This window comes from Ailuropoda melanoleuca, chromosome 17 (assembly GCF_002007445.2).
Source record: "Ailuropoda melanoleuca isolate Jingjing chromosome 17, ASM200744v2, whole genome shotgun sequence".
NCBI classification, from domain to species: Eukaryota; Metazoa; Chordata; class Mammalia; order Carnivora; family Ursidae; genus Ailuropoda; species Ailuropoda melanoleuca.
Genome location: NC_048234.1, coordinates 20,987,110 through 21,010,030, shown reverse-complemented (window position 1 = coordinate 21,010,030; position 22,921 = coordinate 20,987,110). Strand labels below are relative to the sequence as shown.

The window sequence follows — 22,921 nt, the reverse complement described above, 5'->3', positions numbered from 1 at the left end:
AAATAAACCTAGCTTCACACTCGTTATGCTCATACCTCTCGCATATCATCGTAAACCAAAAAGGCTATGGAATGAACCCAAATAAAACTACAAAAATTACATTAAACTTAACAACATGAATTTGATATGACAGATGAGGCTGCTGTCCTATAACTAAATTACCTCTTGCAACATGAATATGGTATTGATTGCTGCGGCCCAGGTCTTTTGAGTTTGGCAGGCCTATACCAACATGTACTTCCTCGTGGCTGGTTCCCCCATTAGTCCTCTGTATGCAAACGAGCTGTGGAACTTTCCTCCACCCAGAGCACTGGGACATCATTTAGCCTTCCCTTGGGATGAATTACATAACTTATGTAATTTCCATAGTAAGTCTCCCCCTGTTCTTTTCTCATGAGCTCTGGACAATCAATGCAATACACTTTGATGCCTGCTTTATCACAAATTCAAATACAAATGTGAAAACTATAACCACAGAACAGTATTTATTCTCCTCTTCTAATAGCCCAGAATAAGCTTTTATTATTTCTTTAGAGATTCGAATTGAAATAAAAACACAAAACAAAAAAATTAAAATCCTTGTTGGGAGCTCAAGGCTCTAAAGAGTCTATGCGAGGACTCCAGTGTGGGAAATGCTGCCATCATGCTTTCAACTTCAGTAGCTTTTGTGACTTGAGAGTCCTTTTTAGTTGTTTGTCAGAAAGCGCACATAGACAAATACACAAACACAACGCATACACAGGCGCACTCTTTGATAGCTTCTATTTATCTCGATCTGTTGTAAGGAAGTGACACGTGTTTATCGCTAGAAGAGCTGTCCATTACAGTGCCATTTTTTGCACCGGCAGCTATGACCAGAATCTGCAGAATGTTCAATTTCCACTTCCTCACTCTCTAAAATGACAAGCAACATGTGTACCATCTACAAAATTACAAAAATAGGATATAGAGGATCACTTTAAAAGAATTACTTACTTTTTTTTTTAAAGTTTATAGGAATTTCTTTTTTTCTAACCTGAGACTACGCATTTGCAACTTTATACACAGGAAATGAGAATTCTTGTGGGCACTTGAAGTTAACTGCTGAAAGTAAACACAACATAACTTTGATCACGAAAGCCCAATTAATTCAAATTCCTCAAGACAATTTCATAGCTCTGAGCCTTTAATTCCTATGCATTTAGAAGTCCTACACAACTTGAGATTTTTTGAAAGAAGATTTAGTCAACATGAGGCAGTAGAAACGGTCTAGAACTCTCCCATGAAATGCAGAGTTTCAGCACACACACACAAATCTTACCGTTAGTTCACACCTGTAACAGACATAGCACTTGGAGAAAACACTACTATTGTTCTCTGGTTTTCAATGTCCTAATGGCAACTAGACTATACATTACACCTTAACATACCTAAAAACTGTTGATGATGTTGACTTTGGGCTATTACAGTTTGCTCAACAGATGTGCCGGTCTGTTGACCACTTCCTGTGAAACCATCTGCAACCCCATCCACCTTCTGCATAGGCTTGTACCTAAAAATATTAGATGGGAAAAAAAACAAATCAAATTATTCCCTGTTTTCTTGCACTACACAAAACTCCCGAGGCATTTGATTTTACTCTATTTTCTTTAATGTTTCCTGATAGTTGGAGGATTTTTTTTCCCTGACAGTCTCATAAAGTTAGGATGAAGAAATTTTTTCAATTGTAAAAAGAGAAAGGGGAGAGGGATTTGGGAAGGGGACCAATTTTTGAAAATTCAGAAATTTGTCTAAGAACAAAAGAGTTATGAGGTATTTCTTTGGACAGCGGTGACAAAGATCCCCGTATGACACGCAGTGTGAACATAACTTTTAATGGCCAGTGGATGAAGGGAAAACATTTTAAATTCATTGGGACTTGAATCTGAAATAAGATCTAGGAGCTGGGGACTGAGCAATGTTAATGAATGATTTTCAACTGATTAATACCTCTCGTACATGATTCAGCCTACAAATTCTACCTTACTCTTTTTCATATTTCCTAAAGCCTCCCATGCATCTCAACACAGTCATCTCCGTGGACCCCTAACCTTGTCTGCAAATACAAAGACTGTATGCATCAGCTTGCAGCAAAATACATGCAAGAATCCACCTACAAACCTAGGTTACCAAATTTAAAAAATAAAAAGGATCAAAGTCCACCACAGTCATGCATTTATCTTTAGGTCCTAATCATACAAATTAATGAACCTTCCTGCTAAGACAGAGAAAACAGGCTTCAGCAGCATAGGTGAGAAGGAAAGGTTGCTTGGGAGAGAAACAGCACATACGAAAAAAAGGCCTGGGCGAGTCTCCTAAGATGAGCGGATACAAAATAGGAAATAAGCAACTATAAATTCTTCTTTTTCTAAGATTTCATTTATTTTCCTTCATGTTAGAAATTTAGGGGAAAAAAGATGAACATAAGAAAAGATTAAAATCTACAATAAGCTTAGTACCTAGAGATAGCATTCACTGTATGTTTATTGTCCCATTTCCCCCCATTTCTCATTATATTTGTAAACAAGACCACCTAATATTCTCTCCACCCAGACATTTGACTCTAACATTAATACCATAAGTCAACTGCATCACTGATATTAAATTACTATGAATAAAAATGTCCCCGATACATGAACAGGGCACACCCAAAGGCACCTTCACTCTGACGGCAGATAGGAAATGAATGGACATGGTGAGACATCGCGCAAACTAACGCGCGGGTTGCATTCGGAAATGACGCCATCTTGAATGTTATTCATTAGAACCTAAATAAAGAAAACTTCCAAGAAAAACAGCCGTCCCTCGTAATGACATTTACATTCATTGCTTCTGTGACAGGATCTCACAGAGAACTACGAAAAGCAAACAAAAGGTCAGAAGGTAAACAGGGTGGGAAAAGAGGGCAACACACTTCATCTGTGTTCTCATCTTTGTGTTGGCTCCGTGCCACCCAAATGTGGATTGTTATTTTCTAATGACACTGAACAACTCAAACCTTTCTTTTTATTTAATGGGGAAAAAAATCTGAATTTTCCACTGGGGCCATACCAAGTGATGACAGAAGGGTTGGTACTATTCTGTGCTAGAAGTGTCATTTATGAAAAATTGAATCTGTAAATTTTTTTCCTCCTTAAAGAATCATCCCAGAGAGGCAAAAAAAAGACTCGGTGAGTCAAGTACTTTGAGTAGTCATGAGGGGAAGCAGTTGCCAACCATTCTGTTCTGGAAGACTTGAATGACTTTATCCTTGGGGAAGTTCCTCACCCTCATCGATCCATTCTAGGCTTCATTTGATTTTAACCCCCTTTTATCAGCTATGAAATTTTCTACCACTAACAGAACGGGCTGAAATTGTTTAAACATATTTCTTCATTTAACTTAACGGAGTTTGGGATTTGTGGAGTTAGTACACGGAAATGGTTAAAAGGATGTGAATTATTTACATTGCAGTAGGGAAAATGGAAAGATTTCCTATAGACTTCAATTCTACTGAATTTTAATATGGGATTAGAAAGTAATTATGAGACTTCGCCCGGCTATGCTTTATGAAGCTTCCTTTGTCCTGGACAGCATCTAGTATACCACACGTGCTTCATAGGCAGAATGTCAAGGACAAGTAAAATTTAACCATAAGAGGAAATGACGGATATTCCTTTCAGAGTGTAAGTTTTCAGAGGACAGATGCTGTGCCACAAGCCACTCGCACACAGTACTTATCAAGCCTATAGCCCGCAAGCAAAATTATCTGCTTCCTCAGAAAGATGAAGACAGAGGAAATTCCTAAGGGAAAGAAATATGATATTTTTAATAAGCACTCAAAATCAGAACACATTATAATTAATGTATGATTCATAATAAGGATATTGAGTGGGAAGCGCTGATTAGAGGTACACTATATTATACAGGAGATGGAAAATACATCAAGATTAGCTTGTAGATAAAAAGGAAGTTGGTAAATTCTGGAGAAACCGTGCAGGTCAGTCAGTACTCCAGAACAAATCTTATATAGGAGAGGTAATGGGGAAAAAAAGAAAAGAAAAAATACAGTCAGAACTGAGAAATGAGAGGATTTATTCTAACCATAAGAGTAGCAAGGTCAACAGTGGACTGAATGGATACACTCTGGTTGCCTTGTCAGTAGGACCACTGTCTCCTTAGAGAAAGGTGGGGGGCCAAGCCTGGGAGCGGTGTGGGCCATAACGATATCGGGAAGGGCAGGAATATGACTCATATACAAGAGTAGTTACTATTCCTGTGAGCCTCTGACAGAGCTCCCCAGTAATGCTGATTTTTGCATTTCCGGTTTTGTCTCAAGTAATAAGTCACGTAGTGGCATATCTTCAGTGTATTGCCTGATATGGGATTGGCACTTAGAAGCCCTAGAAATCAGAAACACTGGACAGAGGAAAGCTGGATGTTCATTTTCCTGACACTCTAAGGAAAACATCCTATCACTACCATCACCTCAGCGTTGAGTCTTCCCTGAGGAGAAAGTTTAACAGGAAGTCAAGAAGAGCCACATTAAAAATAGGCTAAATATCTGTGGTAACTTATTCTTCTTGGAAGAAACAGTTAAAGATGATATCATTATACATTAGGTCCTGAAACCTAAATGTGTATCAGTATTTGGGTAGCTTTTCAGAAAGCTCAAATGCTAGCTCGCCCTAGACCTACCCAGCAAAATCTTTAACATGGGGCTTAGGAATTGACTACCTTAACGAGCCTCCCAGATATTTCTTGAGTAGCCTGCCCAGAACTAGCCTGTGGGAGCCTCTTGGCCCAAAATAAGTTCCTTTAGCTCAATGTTGTACAAGTAAAACCATCACATCAGAGAAAAGTCATCTTTTATAAACTAAGTCCTTAATTTTTAATTTGTTCCCAATAAACTACATTTAGAATCTAAATAAATATCACTGAGTGGCGAATGAATGAATGAATGAATGCTCAAGGGAATATATTTCATTTTATCCTACCACCAATTGATCGTAACAACTATCAAATCGATTTAACAAATATTTATTGAGCATTTACTATGGGGAAAGTGCAGCAGAGGCATGGTTTCGAAANTATCAAATCGATTTAACAAATATTTATTGAGCATTTACTATGGGGAAAGTGCAGCAGAGGCATGGTTTCGAAAAGGCCGTGTATAAACAAAATTTTCCAGGATGTTTCATACATTCTATTGACTCACATGAGTATTCAACATTATGTTAACCCTGGTTGAATTTCAACTGACGTTTTGGCATTGAAACACAGCTTTCCGACTTCCTGCCTCTCTGCCTTCTTCATAAAGTACCATTTAAACACTAAGCGAAATAAGTCAAGCAGAGAAAGACAATTATCATATGGTTTCTCTCATCTATGGAACATAAGAACTAGGATGATCGGTAGGGGAAGAAAGGGATAAAGAAAAGGGGGGTAATCAGAAGGGGGAATGAAACATGAGAGACTATGGACTATGAGANAGACTGGTGATGGGTAGTAAGGAGGGCACGTATTGCACGGTGCACTGGGTGTTATACGCAACTAATGAATCATGGAACTTTACATCAAAAACCAGGGATGTACTGTATGGTAACTAACATAATATAAATAATAAAATATTATTATAAATAAAAATAAATAAATAAACACTGAATTGTAAAAACCAGAGACACTTCCTACTGAAAAGTTTCTTGTCGAATCCTTTATAAAAACTGAACTTTTTAGTATTTAAGAGTATCTTCTCTCTTCATCCCATTTATTTTACAAATTCAATACTTTCAGACGATGTTTTCTGACAGCAGATTCTTAGTGCTCCTGAGCTGTACGTGCTCTGAGAAAGACCTGTGCTTCATCAAATGAAGAAACAGCTCTCGGTTTCCAAATTAGTAAGAGGCAAATGATCATTTTAACAGCTTGCAGCTCCATGGGCAATCAAAGCTAAAGTTGTTAATGATTAAGAAATCAAAGAAAGTCTAATGCTTTAATAGCGGAGTGTATGCATGAAACCTGTCGCTAACACAGAAAACATGGAAAATTGTTAGGAATCTTCCCCCATGGGGTTAGTCATATCTGTTACTTAGAACTTGGACAGCTGGAACTCTACTGTAAAATAATATCTAATCCTGTCAATAATCACATGTACAGACACTGAAGGAATCCAACAAGATGCAAAGAATGGCCTATATTTACTCTGTTATATTTATTATATTTAGCAGTATTACAATTTTCAACGGACTAAATGAAACATTGGGAAAAGTCCCTCTTGAAGCAGGTATTGAAAAATGCACAGGCAAAACGCAATATCTCAACTGCATGGGCCAACCTTGTCTTTATAATTCTAGAAAGTACCACAATCATTTGATCTGCATGAGCCAATCTAAATGTTGAGCTCCGAATCGGGACAAGAGGCTAAAATTTTCTATTGGAATCTTGAGATTCTCTTTGGAACAACTGTCCCAGAAAATCTTGAGATGACTCGAGGTCTGAAGACAGGTAAAGTATGAACAGATGAGAGGAAAATACGGAATGCTGGGAGCGCCTTTGTTTCAGAATGCAAACTGACTCCTTGATGTCACACTAAATATGTCTGTGTCAGACATTTTGTTTCAGAATGCAAACTGACTCCTTGATGTCACACTAAATATGTCTGTGTCGAAATGACTTCCGACATCAACCCTGCTGGTTAATGACAGTTACTCTGTCTCTTCAAGCCTTGCTGGTGGCTCTTGAAGTACTTGCCTCTTCATTAGCTCTACATCTATAATTGGGCGAGGAGAGGAGGGAAAAATTAAATTCAGAGGGGGTCTCTGTATTCATTGCAGCAGTTTTAGAAAATGTGGGAGAGGCAGGGAAAGGAGGAGGTCGTTTGCTGAAATAAAAGATCATTCATTCACTTAACAAATATTTACTCAGTGCTGACAATGTGCTTGGGGCCGAGGATGTAATGTTGAAAGAGCCAGAAGCTATTCTCATGAATTTCTTCAAGGAGTCCCCATCACAAAGGCAACTTGGGATTCATGTGTCGAACTGGTATAGTCTTGCTACAAATACACACGACACTTCTTTGATCTGTAGCTGGCCTTTCCTGTTAAACTGATTCTACAGGGATGCGCCCCCCTCCTTCTTTGGAAAATAACCACCTGACTCCAACTGATGCCAAGACAGCAACAACCACAAAAGAGAACCTGGGGCTCTAAGGAAAAACAAATTAGTGAGCTTCTCGCATACAGCAAAATTAAATGGACCTCCATTTCCTTATCAGTAAACAGCCCATGTAATTGCCAAAAGAGATCTTGCACAGAAAGTGTTTACTGAAGGACATTTAAAATGTTCAATAAATGTTTATCAAGAGGGTAAGTGGTGACTGTTACCATTAACAAACTTTACATGAATTACTATAGTTAATAGTTACTGAATGGTGATTAATTTTGATTCTCTGATCTTCAGTGGAAACTATCTTTACATCGGGGACCACTGCAGTGGCACAGTGAACATTAGATCCTTGGGTGCCAAGATTCCTTATTTGTTTCCAGAAGCCAAAGGCGCAGGCACGTGATCATCTTCCCACGAGGACGCCAGCCAGCCTGAGCCGCCTAAAAGCAACCTACCGGCCCTAGAAGCTCTCCAGTGACCCCCGGGGATTCATGTTCCAGGAAAGGAGAATAAACTATTAACATCATCAAAGCTGAAAACCACTTGCCTGGAGGTATAAAGAAATGGAAGTCAAAAGTTGCCCAATTGCTAGGGTTCATTCTTCTCTGAAACGGCCTTATTCTTAAAGAGATAACTGTTCTCTAGAGTATGTAGAAATAATAGTATTAATAATAATAATTTACCTAACACTTGAATGTTCCCAATTATTTAAAACAAAAACAAAACAACCTTTATAAACTTTTTTTCCACCCGAACTTCAGAACAATCTGTGAGGTAGTCTGCTATGAATGTCCACTTTGCAGATGGAGAAACCAAGGTTCTGTGAAGTTTATTCACGCACACTGCAGAAATGCCAGAGCAGCCTATCCTCACGTCCCTATTTCCCAATCTTAAATACGGGGTGCCTTCCACTAGCCTGGGAAGTCTATATTAAGGAAGCTCTTTTTTGTGTTTTTCTCTTAAAAGATTTGTTTATTTATTTGAGAGAGAGAAAGAGAGAATGAACATGACTGGGGGAAGTGCAGAGGGAGAGGGAGAATCTCAAACAGACTCCCCACCAAGTGTGGAGCCCCATGCGGGGCTCAATCTCACGACCCCGAGATCATGACCGGAGCCGAAACCAAGAGTCAGACGCTCAACCAGCTGAGCCACTCGGGCGCCCCTTAGGGAAGGTCTTCTAATGCCAAGGGCTCCTGTCCTCCCTCACTCCTTAGGAACATGTGTGCTTCCATATCTGTCTACAGCAAAGCAAAAGCAGCCTTGTTGTGCCATCTTTCCAACTGGCCGGTTCCCCTCCTCTCAGTCCTTCTTTCACAGAATCAGAGGTGACACCTGTCCTCACTAGTTGGGACACACTCACTGAAGTGTGATTTTTCATTTTATTTCATGTGCACAAATTTATCACATGTGTATGTTTCTGTTTGGGTTATCTTCCCTCTTTAAAGGGGGCATTCTTGTGAGAACAAAGACAAAAGAACTGGGTTCTTGTCTTGGTTGCTATATGATTGTTGAATAAGTTCTCTATCTTGATGGACTTCAATTCTCTCATCAAGAGGATGCGCTGGACTGGGGGATCTCTTCCTTCCAGCTGTAATAGTCTATGATTCTGTGGTATCTCTTTTAGATGTGATGGACAATATTCTGTATGCAACTGCTGGCAGGTTACGTGTTTGTTGGGGAACGAAAAATGCACCTTAATATTTTGAGAACGGCCACTGAGATCAAACACAGCCCAGCACACTGTCAAAAGCACTTGGCTTCATTTCACCACCTTTGCTACAAGGATTTGGAAGAATAACTCAAATATGTATGCCAACACTCTCTAGGTGCTTCTTTTAAATATTAAAAATAAACTGCAGCAAACATTTTTACTTGGTTTGTAGACCTGAGAAGTCTTGATCTCCTTTTTGTTCTATAATAACCTAATTTATTTATTGTCCAAATTAGGGCAAGCAAATTATCTATGAGTGAATTTCCTTGAAACCGAAGATGACATTTAAGTGCTGAAGTTATTTTCATATGAAATATTTTTAATAGAAGATATTAAAAAAAAAACTAAAACAAATGATTACACATTCTCCTGCTTTCTTACCCAGGATACTTTACCTCTTTTCAATCACCCATGATGTCATCAATAAGCCAAACTTATTACACTGTGTTAGACTAGATTCCAGTCGCTGACTAATGATACTCAAAACCATGGGAGTACCCTGGGTCTACTTGTCCCTCCACTGAATGTGCACATACTTCTGTGTCAATTAACCCGAAAGCAAACAGAAGACCCTTGTCAACTTGTCACTTACATTTCCTCTTGCCAGCTGTTCTATCTCATGATTGCCTATGAATCAAGGGGCTCTAATCTGCTCCCTTAGTTTAGGTACATGGCTTGAGGATGGCTTCATCTTGTCAATTAAGCTAAACTATGGACTCTGTGACAGCTGTTTTTTTCAATCAGAAGCTGTTCCCATTTATTTCCAGACTCGTGGTGGTGTTGCTGGGAATCGGATTTGTAGACAAGTGGGAGTTTCCTCTACTACCCCATCAAATCTTCAAATGAGACACCAAACATAAAGGGGTTCTAAAAATTAAAATTATACGAACAACAATCATCAGTACTTCTCCAACTACTACGATTCCAAACTTCACAAAAAACGTACAAATTGAGCTCCAAAACTTCACTTCTATTTAATCAAATGATCACTGCATATACTTGAGTTTTCATTCCATAAGAACACATAAAACATGTAAATTTATACCACGGAAGATGTGCACTTGTAGATACATGCACTAATGCTCTGGGCGTTGAGACTATTTGAATATTCTAAAATATTAAATACAAGTAGCTGCTATAGGGGCGCCTGGGTGGCACAGCGGTTAAGCGTCTGCCTTCGGCTCAGGGCGTGATCCCGGCGTTATGGGCGAGCCCCACATCAGGCTCTTCTGCTGTGAGCCTGCTTCTTCCTCTCCCACTCCCCCTGCTTGTGTTCCCTCTCTCGCCTGGCTGTCTCTATCTCTGTCGAATAAATAAATAAAATCTTTAAAAAAAATTAAAAAAAAAAAAACAAGTAGCTGCTATAAAATATTTTAAACCTTTCACATGTCACTTACATTTTAACAAGAATGGCAGGCTCTTCTTATGTGAAATTTAATATATTCAATAGACTCATCTGAGTCTTATAAGCCATAAGACAAATGATACCAATACTTTTCTTTTTTCCACGGTTTTTCAACAAATACTCTTAACCCTGACATCGAGACTTAGGGAGAGAAACTCTCCCTCTTCTGTCCAAGTGCTTCCGCACAATGGGATAACTGGTTTCACTGAAGGCCTATAAATGTGGCCAGTTGGTAGAATCCTTCAGAGATAAAACAGAAACCTCCCTGCGTCCTGCTAATCCCAACGAGGGGTCTGTGAGGTCGACAACAGAAACACGGCAGTCAGTTAGCAAGACACCATTCCAAGAGCAACTGTCCATAATTCAAAACTTCTATCATTAAAAACAAAGAAACAAACGAACAAAGAACAAAGAAAATTTCAGTACCACTGGCCTTGAACAACATGCCTGAACAGCACAGATGCACTTACACACAGAATTTTTTCAATAGATACAATACTGTAAATGTATTTTCTTGATGATTTTTTTTAGTAACATTTTTTTCTAGCTTACTTTATTCTAAAAATACATTGTATTCTTGTCTACTTGTCAAGAATACAACATACAAAATGTGTGTTAATCGCCTTCATATTATCGGTAAGGCTCCTGGTCAACATTAAGCTATTAGTAGTTAAGTTTTTCGGGGAGTCAGAAGTTATACCCCAGATTTTGGACTATGGGGGGGAATCGGTGCCCCTAATTCCCTGTTGCTCAAGGGTCAACTCTACTTCTTTGGTTCTTTCACATTCTTATTTCACAAGAAAGCAAACACTATAAGGAACTAAAGTTGGTACAATTTATTAACATCACTGAGAATTTTATATCCCTTCTTAAATACATCCACATTACATCTAATTCTAAAAGCAATTACAACTAGACTGAGAGGGCAGAGTGTTCATGGCTTGTTAACCTTTAGAGCTCTGGAATCTGTTTCATAAGTACCTTTCTAAGTCCCAGGTCTTGTCTTCCTACCCCAGGCATTTTTTTTTTTTTTTAAACAAAGAATGCCACCTGAAGGTTTCCATCTCCATGAGATTCTTTGCAGGTAAATCACAGGGAGAGGTAAGCTTCAGCTATCTTAGGTGCAATTTGTCAAGTTTTTGTTCGTTTTTAAGTTCGAATATATGTTATTTTTGAATCAAACTTTGCTTTGGTCTCGACCTCACCATCCGCTCCACCGTGCAGTGCTGCGATACATGAGCGCAGAGAACACACCAGAAACTAAAGGCTCTAAGTGTCGCCGCTAACAGATGGACAAGATAATTGTAACCCAAGACAATAATAATTTATTGCAATTCACAGAAACTCCACCTTCATATAAGGAACTGCCCTATGATTTATTTTATTATATTTTTCCAAGACCTTTTAATACATTTTACTGACTATACCTCAAAAAACCCCAGAAATTATCAATTTAAAAAGGTCGAGAACATGTGAATAAAAAATCTAAAACCCTTGAGATAACCATTTAATAGCTAATCCTGAATGGACTCTTGAGTCTGGAACACTAGAGCCAAAAATTATGATCACGTTAAACTACTTAACAAGCATCTTTACCTCCAGTCTGCTCCCATGAAATATAGTCTTGTCCCCAATAAGTCATGTCTCAAAAAACAAAACAAAAAAAATGTACAAGTTCCATTGTTTTGCTCCATAGTGTTACCACAGCTTCAAAGCTATGTTCCATACAAAGAACAAATTTATTATCTGCATATACAACCAAGTCCCCTAAGCTACGATCCAAATTACGTTTTAAATCTCATCTCCTGCTCAATGACTCAACCTTCTGCTCCTGCTGGGTCAGCCTCACCGAATCACACAGTACTTACCAAGGACATCCTGGACTTTATATCCCCCTGGTGCTCTAGTTTGCCTGGGTCCCTCTGCCTGATGCTCCTCTTTCCTGTTCCTTCTGAGTTCCCCTCAAACGCCTCTCAATTCTCTTGGGGTTAGCTGAAAATTCCTCTGTATTTCAGTAGTTCCTGGATCAAAGCTTTACTTCAGCACTTTTCACACTGCATTACTTATGAAAAAAGTTTCCCGGGCCTCCCCTCCTGATTTCTGAACTCCTCAGAGTTAGAGACTGTGTCTTCTCTGGGCACATGGGGGTCTAGCAGGTGGCAGAGATGTCATCAGCGCTCACTAAGGAAAGGAAGGATGACCGCGTGACAGATTCTTTCTCCGGCAGGGACTTGGAGCTAATGCTTCCAACTAAGCTAGTATGGATGGGGAGGGGACCTGACTAATCATCCCAGATCAATAAATTAGGCAGATTGAGGCAGATCATCTGACGACCTGTGTACAGGCCTCATTTCTTCTACTTAATTCTGCATGCTCAATTGAAGAGAAAAATTATAACTATAATTATGGCTGAGTTATACCGGTAAAAAGGAAGAGATTTTTCATTTTATTTACTCCAAACTGTGATACAACCCACATGAGACTACAAGGCCCTGGCTATGTAAAAGCACTGTGGGCTTGTCCCAATCATTTAACCTCTCTGGGACTTCACTGAAAAACAGAGCTATTAAGGCTTTGACTGTCACAAAGCTGAGGGGGCAGACCAGACTGAGGTATTTTTTTAATTCTAAGATCTATGATTCCGTCCGTCTATCCATCCATCCATCCATCCATCCATCCATCCATCCATCCATCCATGAATGCTTAAGACCTCTTACAGCTTTAATATCTACAACTCTTCATCTTTAAAAGTTAGATTCAAAGAAAATGTAAGAAGTCTTGAACATATTGCCAGTACTCCCACCATATCAAGAGGAGTGACTAAGGGAGGTTGCCAATGGCAAGGAAGGAACTCACCAACACCGAAACAAGTTTCTCCAGGCAGCATTTGCTTGGGTTTGCTCCTTACGTGTTGTGTTGGGTTTCCTTGGCTGCATTGTTTGGGATGTCACACTTAACTTACAAGGGGCTAAATGGTTGTCTGATTAGTAATTTTAAAAAGACTTGGAAAACAGACAGGTGGATGAAATTCTACCAAATCATATTTGAGAACTGTCCATGGGGAGTAAGCACGTGCTGACAATAGCCACGTTCTTGCACACTTGGGTATTTGCTCTAGAAAAAAAGGAGACTGCACATCTCAGGAAATACGTAGCTTGGACAGGTCAGGGATCATTCCAGAGTCTACCTTTGTTTCTGTTGCATGGGCTGTTGCCTCATAGCCATATACTGCATGTCTTCTTGCAGACGATTCAGAGGGGAATCTGGCTTGACACGAATCCCATAGTAATGGTACTTGGAGTTTCCTCTTCATAAAAGAACAACAAACATTAGAGACACAGAAAGTCAGTCAAATCAATATTAATCATATAAGATGTCCACCTAGCTTCACACTGGGAAAGATTAGGTAAAAGCAGCATATTTATGTTATATATTTATGATTCAGCTGTTCTGGATCACCCGTATATTTTTATGGAGGCTACAGCTGAAGAATCTAAACAAGATTCTGAATCAGTTGGCTCAGGGCCCCGCGAGAAATCTTTCCTTATGAACTTAAATATTAGTACGAGAGGCCACTTAGTCCATGTAAGTTACACTTTTCTTTTCAAATTTGTATTTGAAATCTAATTTAGAAGGGGTAATGGTGGAAAAAAGGTCGGGCCAATAAAAATGCATTAACAGGAGAAAGGGTTGCACGCTAGATGGGAATTTATTATAAAATGGTTGTACAAAACGAAGAAAAGAAATCTTGAATCTACTGTCTTGGATACATTCTCCATGTTTGCAAGTTCTATTACTGCAGATGATGAAGGTAACTTTATGGACACAGAATGTTGTGGTGAAGTCTACTTTTTACTATTTTGAAACCTAAAAGGAAGCAGGCATTTAATCTATTGATTCTGAAACGTATTTATTAGTCTCTGTTCTAACGAACTCATACCGGTTTTGGGGGCTGAAAAAGATGTGTCACAACAGACATGGGGAAATTTCTCTGTTATAATGGCAAATTTCCACCTGGATAAAAATTGTCACAATTTCCCTATGTTCGTGAGAAAGACCATGTTTGTTATTAGAAATGACAAAGTTTTGCTCTGAATGAAATTTGCAAATTCTTGCAAAAATAACATTTTAAATATGTAAATTTTTGCAAAGGGAAAATAGTTTTTCACAAGTCTATATATAGCAAGACATCAGCTGCTTTTTCCATTTTTTTCTTTCATTTACAAAAAGAAATGCAAGAAGAGTGTGGATTAAATATTTTATATAAAAATAGAACAGAATTTTACTTCCAAAATTAAAGACATGTATCAGATGAAGCCTATATATTCAAAGACATTAAAATCTTATTACATAAATAATACTGCTATTTTTTTTTAAAAAGTAGGGCATTTAATATCTACCTACTTTTGGGAAAATAAAACAGTATGAAAACTTAAGGCCTTCTACTTGCAGAAATTAGATCTTGTCTCCAAAATCCACTGCAGAATAGAACAAAAAATGAAAACAAAAAACACCAATTCGTAATGCTCTCCCTTACAAACAGGAGAAGGGTAGGGAGTAGAATAGGGGTGGGAAGCAGATGTTCCCCAGGGGATGTAACCAACGACAGCTACAGAGTAAAACGGTGTCTCTCTTGTAGACCAATATAGATAAAGTGTCTAGTCTCTTCTCCATTTCCTACAAATCAGCATTTTCATTCGGTTGGTGGGGCGATGGTTGGGGTAGATCAGCCATGTTTCACGGTCTTCTTCGCTTAAACTTAATTTGCAGATGGATTCTAACAAAAGGTACCTTTCAATTTGCCTTTGTTCAGAAACACGGTGATTTTATTGTTTCACTTAGCTCCAAAACGTTGAAAAAAGGCCTAGTTTTAGTTTGAATTAATTCACCAGATTATCTTATTGATGAACAAGTAACAGCTCTGCATATTGTTCATCCAAAAAAAAAAAAAAAAAAAAAAAAAGAAGAAGTATCTGAGGGAGTTTGCCTCATGATTTATAATACTGACTTTCTCTCTCTTCCCTGGGTTAGGAGTAGTAAATGAATGTGAAACCACTTTCCATGATCGAATCTCTGGTGCTTTCCTCTCATCGTTGTCAGTGATTTCTACATTAGAGTTCTGCTGTCTTCGTAACATAGCATTTGCTTAAACTTTCCCCATAGGGTTTCTTTTCTCCTTATTCTTCTTCTAGGCTTTCCTTTCCATCTCTAATTGCAAACACTACATACAATTTTATAAGAGGAACAGGAGACATAATTGTTACAGAGTGAGGGGGGAAAACAGAACATCAGAAAGGAAACGCTGCACTATTGCAATATGTACTTATAGAGTATGGATTCCACTCATTCACAAACCCAAACAACCCCAATTTTGTCCTTTTCTATTTTAAAGATGTGTTTCAAGGTTTGAATGGAGCCTCAAAATAGGACCCACTGAAATCCCTCTCAGCAACAAAAGGAGAACAACAATACCACTATTAGAATGTTGAATAAAGCCCAGAGTCTCAAAATATCGGCACGGTATGCATAACTACAGAGCCTTCGGCAAGGGGATAGTAAGTTAGATCCCCAAATGATGATTTTTGTGGTTCTGGGGGAAAAAAAATATGAGCGAGACAAAGAGCTTTTTTCAAGGGGCTGAAAGCTTTAGTTCCTTTAGCCATAACAGGCAATCAGATTCTCCGGTTTAAAGTATACTATCTTTTCAAGTATAGGTAGAAGAAAATATATTTATGAGAGAACTGAACCTCCAGCAACCGGAAGGCTGTACAATCACTTGAAATGCAACAGAAAGGAGTATTCACACTCTGAATACATACAGACCTCGTCAAACTGACACATTCCCTTTTTTTTTTTTTTAGCATACATTTACAACGAAGTCAATTACCGAGGGTCTCTTTGTTTTATTAAAAATATTAACTACTCTTCTCCAAATACTAGGAAACTGTGACTTAAAAACCAATGCAGGTATATCATCTAGTGTTATACAGCAAAGCATCTTTATTTTTATACTTTTTAATATGGATTTCTGTAGGATTTAGGAAATCGCAAGCATCCATATCCTTCTGCCCAGCTTCTTAAAATATTTATGTTATGATAATTTGTAAAAGTTATAGAAAGGCCCAAAATGAAACTCTACAGTTCCAAGTATTATGTTCATCATATTTTGATTAGTAAAAACACTCATATGTCTTTCCAAAGGAAAGAAACCAGAAACTAAGAATCTCTTTTACATTATTGGTTTCCGTGCAATGGAAGTATAGTACATTTGTACTTCTATACACGTATGTTTTCACAGTTAAGAGCTTAAAAAAGACTAACAAGAGGTTAAATAGGACCATGTCATTACTGAGGGCTTCAAACTCCCCAATTTTTCAAGTTCACCAAATGATTTTTAATTGATCTCCAGAAATGAAAAGAAAAACTCAGCTTTAATTTCTCACTCTATTCAAATAGAAGTTATTTATAAAGACATTTCAATATAATTTTGCAAGAGTCAAGAGATACATAGTTTTCCATTGACTACATCACTTACTCATCTCTAGTCTGATTATTTTGAAAAAGAGAAAATAGTGATATATATTAATGTTTAAGGCACCATGTGTAACTCTTACACTAACAGTTTGGCTTGCTGATTTCTGTATGATTTGAGAATCAACTCTTCTCAAAGCTGTGCTCAGTTACATTAAATATAACAGACAAAGCATTGTTCTGGTTTGGCAGTATTCCTTGAATAATGACCTCTACATGAGAGACTGTATAAACTGAGCTATTTCCTTATTTTTTTCTTTATGTGCTATCTGTAATCAAGCACTTTGGCTCAAACAATACACTGAACTGCTTTAGTTTGCAAAAGAGGGATTAGTTTATGATCTTATTTTTTCATACTAACCTAGTTCCCAATCTCCTGGTTCGTAATCCCATAAAAATTGACCTTATTAGTTTTCCAAAAGAAGCAGCATTGACTGGGTCCAGTTTGTGTTCCTGACAATGTCGTAGGTAGTGGTTGTACAGCGTGCTTCTGGGAAGGCTCACTCCTTCTGCCGTCTCGTAATTGTCCAACAGCCACTGGAGCTAGTATAAATAAGACAGGGTAAACACAGAGAAACCATATAATTTACCAAAATATCTACAAGCCACTATAAATACAACACGCAGAAATACTTAGAAGATCTTCATCAAGCCTTGTAATAGGGTAAACTGTTGTAACTCAAAGGCTGGTATAATTTGACCTTGAAAACTCTCGGAAATGTACATCGCTGAACATAGTTTATGACCCCGGACCGCGTCCACGCCTTCAAACATTCAAGGACACGTAAAGAACACTAATATTCCCTGTATTGATTGCAATTCTGTAGATAAACACCTCTTTGGGGAATTCAAATAATCCTATTAACTGGTCATAAATAAAACGTATAATTGCTACAGAACAAGACATGTTTCCAAGCCTGGCAGCGTGCACAAAATACGGCTTTAGTGTTAGTTTGTTTTAACACATGAACAGCAGGCTGCCTCGTATGAGTTTTTGTATTAAGTTTCTATTCATTTACACAGAATTTTAATTTATTTATCTACTTTACTCAAACAGGACAACAACGGTGTTATCTAGTGGGTCAAATTCTGCAAGCAGAAAGGAAAAAATTCAGTCATTTCTTCCCCAGAAGGAAAAAAAAGTCACTAGATACTGATTTTTTTTAAATATGTAATTAAAAGGAATCTTTTATTATAATCATTGGAGTTTTTCTACCTCCCTGCTATGTTTTTACATAATTTTGGAAAACACATTACAATGGTAGTTAGTAAAACAACATTTTTTCAGTCTGTAGCTTCACATTTTAAAGGTTTATGTTGTCTTCTATTTTTTAAAAATAATCTTTCAAGTATAGCAAGTGCAAAAAATTTTAGAAAATATAATGTAGATATGCATTACTGAATTTCAATTGTAGGAAAATTAAATTATTAACTCGTTCATTCATTTCTTTATAAAAGGAGAAATGAAATAGATTTAAATGACTTTCTTAAGGTCACAGATTGTCTCAGAGCCCGAGCTGGTTCCCAACACACGTTTCCTGATTACTTGCATACCGGTTGTTATTTCCATAAAGCAGCAAATACTTCACATTACTTGTCTCAACAAAATTTCCATGCCATATATAAGAGGTGTGATAAAGAAGTGATATTTTTACATGCAATTTAAATTAAACATAAGTTATGGGAGCCCAAGAATTCCTGGCACATCAACTATGAGCCAGGCAATGTGCTAGGCACCTAGTGATGTAGCAATGATTGTGATCTCACTCCTGTCCTCTAGGAATTTATAATCATATTCCAAAAAAGACAATATAGACATTCAAATATATTAAAGCATTTGCTTACATATTTTAAGATTTGTGAACAAACTTAGAACTTGAACTTTCAGACTCTTCGTAAGAAAATCCATTAAAAATATTTTCTGAATTATTGCCTTTAACTATGACAGCTGAATTGCCCAGAACATTTTAATTTCAAATATTCCTACATGATGCTTATGTTTAATTAAACTTATGTCATTAATCTCATTCTGATGTTGGTTCAGAAAATATGGCCGCCAAGTCTACAAGTTAGGGCGGAGTACTTTTTTTTTTTTTTTTAAAGAAGGCTCCACACTGGGTGTGGAGCCCAACACAGGGCTTAAACTCACGATCCTGAGATCAAGACCTGAGCTGACACCAAGAGTGGGACGCTTAACCAACTGAGCCACCCAGGTACCCCCGGAGCAGAGTACTTTTAAAAATAAAGTTCATATTCTGGTCAGGGAGACTTAAAGTTCTCCGTGAACACTTACGTATATGAGTATGTACATTTAAACATACCCATTGCCTCTATCACATAGACAACCCTCCCTCTTTAAAAGGTTACACAAAATAAACATTCATTTACATAATGACAGAAAAAGTAAAGGTCAAAAAGAATTCTTTAGAGATGAATAGTCTGTAACCTGACTGTCAGGAAAGGCATTTTCCAGAGATGTGTGATTTCTGAGTATTCTAAATAACACACAGAATAAGTTCACTAATGCGTATTCATTTTGTATAAAAGAGAGGGGACACAATGATTGGAAAATCCAGTTATTAAGGCTCAGATTAGTATTCTGCCTACCACAGTGGGTCAGGATGCCTCTAGCGTTTCTTCATAAATTTTAAGATCCTGTAGATTACGAAGGCAACTGCAGTCGATGACACACAAAATACGGCCGTACAAACCTGCCCCAGACACTTCATTCACGTGCCTCAGTTGAATGACTGGCATCTGAAGGCATTGTTTCCTCACTTGAATGGTGCTGGGGAAGCTCTAGTGAGCCATACCGCCCAGAAGTGCTAGCTCTTGTTCTGTGTGCATATACTAGAGAAAGCCTTCCGTTGGTTTTCTAAATATATAAAGAACATAGAAATATAGGACATAGACTACAGAAACATAGAAAGGAATGTTCTCTGAGAAATTCAGCTTCTTGAGATGAAGGAATCTAAAGGAAACACCAAAAAAGAATCCTCAGAGAGGCAAACGTATAAAAACCCTAAATATTTTTGGGAAAACAATATTTTGCAACTGAACTAATCAAGCGTTCACGTCTACAAGTATTGAACACGCAACACATGTAAGTTAAAAATACTAAAGATATGTTTGTATATATTACCTTTGCTTCCTCATAAAAGGCATACTGTCAAAGCCAAAGTAGTAGGATTTTGTAACAAAAATAAATAAAAGATATTTCCTTCTTCGCTAATGAACAGAACATATATCTATATAGGAACTGTTAATTTAAAGGATATTCTTTTTTCAGAAATGGAAAATAATCTTATAACATGAACTTTATAACCAAAAGTATACAACTAGTAAAAACAGATCTGATCCAATACCTTTAATGATATAAAGCAAATAAAATAATTTGTTTAATTAATGAGATGCAAATAGAAAATTTCCGTTAACTGCCTCAAATGTTTATTAGTTTTCTTGCAATATTTAACTACTTAAACGTAAAGACAGGTATCTAAAAATGACAGCTTATTATTTTCTCACGATAAAGAAAATTGTCTGGTAGATAAAAAAAACTGAGAAGCAAATCTAATAATAAAATATTTGAAGGGTGTGCTCTTAAGATGCCCTTTGTAAAAGTGAAGACTAGTGCAAATACTGAAGTTCAACATAAAATATTTTGAGTCCAAAGGTATGTTGACATATATAAAAGAGTTAATGAGGCCATTCTTAATCAAAGAAAACTTTTCACAGAAGCAGTGAGATAATGACAATACAAATTGTCTTAAAATACTTGGAAGCCTGGATAATATTACTCAAGCCCCAAATGAATAGTTTAGAGAAAATGCAGTTTTTACTGGATTGGCTGTGTGGTCCTCTGAAATGCTCAGTGAGTCCAATAATCTGGACTGACTGCTTTGCAAACTTTTTGTCTTATTGTACATAGTTTTAGATTCTTATAGACCCTTCACTTCTAAGCCAGTTCTTAAGAAACCTGAGTTTATTTGTAATATGTGTGTATAGGTATGTATCTACATCGTCAGTTGGTTTGAAAAACTCTGTATGAGTGGGTGTTCTGATGACTACAACTCATGACTGCTTATGACCACGCAGCCGAGGTACATTTTGTTCCCTGCCCCTTATTTGCAGGAGAAGAACACTGATTCCTTGCCAGAAGGCTGGAGATCACTTTGGAACAGCAGAAGGAGGTCGAGTGGAGGTAGAAAGCCCTGAAGGATGGAGACTCCAGCTAGGAAACCTGGGGGCAACTCTCCCACCCAAGCACAGTGCTGCTGGGAGCTTCCTGCGTAAGGGGACATCGGTTTAGGGGCTACGGGGTTAGACCCTGAGATTCAGCGGGGGATTATCATGTGCGTTCTACGCGCCAGTTACTTCCCCTCCAAGTTCTGACACAGTGATGAAATTGTAATTCAGGTATCTGAGTCTGAAACACAGTATAAGAAAGGATTAATTTTGTTGAAAGAGAAACCTGGCCGTTAAGTGTAACCTAAAGGCATACACTTCTTGTGCTGCCCAAGGGAAGTCAGGGCCTGTTATAAGATACAGTTTCCTTGGGTTTTGTCTTTAATAAAATCCCTTTGGACACTAAAATTCGACACCCTTAACATTTAGCAATTTGGAACTAAATTATTACTATTTCTTTCACTCTCTTATAAAATGGCATAAAATATTTGTTTACATTTATGGTTTTTAAAAGCCCATAAAATACCCTAGGAACTTTTAACCTTTATCTTTAAAACTTGATTATTTTACTAATGAACTAACACAAATTCATGTAAGGGTGGAAACCAAGATAATTGCATCTTTCAACCTTTGCATTTAATCTATACTAATCAGGGTAGATTAAGGAAGATGAATAGTTCCTATTTTTCCCAAAGGGAAATACTGATCGACAAATTAAAAAAAAATACATACTGCATTCCCCAATTAACATCTAAATGTAACATTTGGCATTTTTTCCCAGATGGATTATTATCCATTAGGATTCATTTTAAGTTCAGTTCACTGATGATACGCATTTTGACAGGTCTTATTTCTGTCATAACTTATATTTACAATACAGCAAAGTCAAGGGAAAGTGAGTATAAAACAAGGGTTTGCTTTGAGCTGAAAATATTTCAGTAGCTAAAACCAACAAAATTCATAAAACAACTACTTGCTAGATTGTAAAAAGTATAAAAAATAAATGCCTAATGTTTTTTATATACTTTAGAAGGAATTTTTTAAAAATGCATGAGAAGTTCAAGAACCTTATGTGGAAATTGGAACAATTAGTTTAAGAATATTTCTGTGTTCGAATTTGCAATCTAAAATATCTCACATTGGATACAAAATAATCATTAAGTGCCAACTTACATTAATTACAATTGAGGAGTATAAAATAAACTTCAGTCTGCAATGATACCCTAGCTTGTTTTAGGCAGACAATTTGCATCATTTAGCCCCACTGCATCTTCACATACAAAAGATTTGGAAATAAAAATATTTAAATAAAAATTATTGTACTAATAGAGTAAATTCTGTAAAGCTAAATTGAAAGTACCACTCTAAAATACAAGGAGATGAGTGATATCACCCTTGGCTATTATTTTTTTGAAGGATTAAGATTATTTGGAGAGAAACAAAGTTGTCTACTCTTAAACTAACGGTTGCCCGTGGAGCAATGATAGAGTGATCAGATACTCTTTTACTCAAATGGTATGCAGAGAGAAGGCCTCTATGCCAACAATGTTCATCGACAAACCTATGGAAGCATACTTGATAACAAAACAATGCGTGCATGAGTCCCCAAATAAATGTATACATGATTGGCAAAGGTACTTAGAATACTGAAGGTAAGATAAGGTCTGTTCCCTTCTATTTCTTGTTTCCTATGTTCATCCATTTAGCAAATATTTAGGAAACCTCTATCATGTACCAGGTACTGTTCTAGGCACCAGGGATGCATCGACGGACAAAACATATAAAATCCTTACTCTCTTGGGACTTTAACTTGTCAGTATGTATTCACTGTTGCCTCCACGGTGCTACTATCGAAATAACTGCCATTATGTGAATATTGATAATAATAGAAAAAAAACCATGGCACTCAGTGTAACTGTACTCAGTTT

At 37.3% G+C, this 22,921-nt stretch overlaps 1 protein-coding gene across 7 annotated transcripts in view; it reads right to left on the bottom strand.

Annotated features, from left to right (window-relative positions):
- RFX3 (regulatory factor X3) overlaps positions 1–22,921 on the bottom strand; it is a 275,646-nt gene that overhangs the window by 53,135 nt on the left and 199,590 nt on the right. For all 7 annotated transcript variants that reach the window (XM_034647224.1, XM_002919098.4, XM_034647226.1 and 4 more), the window contains 3 exons: positions 17,170–17,351; positions 13,465–13,584; positions 1,410–1,531 (listed from right to left, as the gene is read on the bottom strand). In XM_034647224.1, coding sequence (XP_034503115.1) covers positions 1,410–1,531; positions 13,465–13,584; positions 17,170–17,351 — 424 coding nt within the window. The remainder of the gene's footprint in view (positions 1–1,409; positions 1,532–13,464; positions 13,585–17,169; positions 17,352–22,921) is intronic.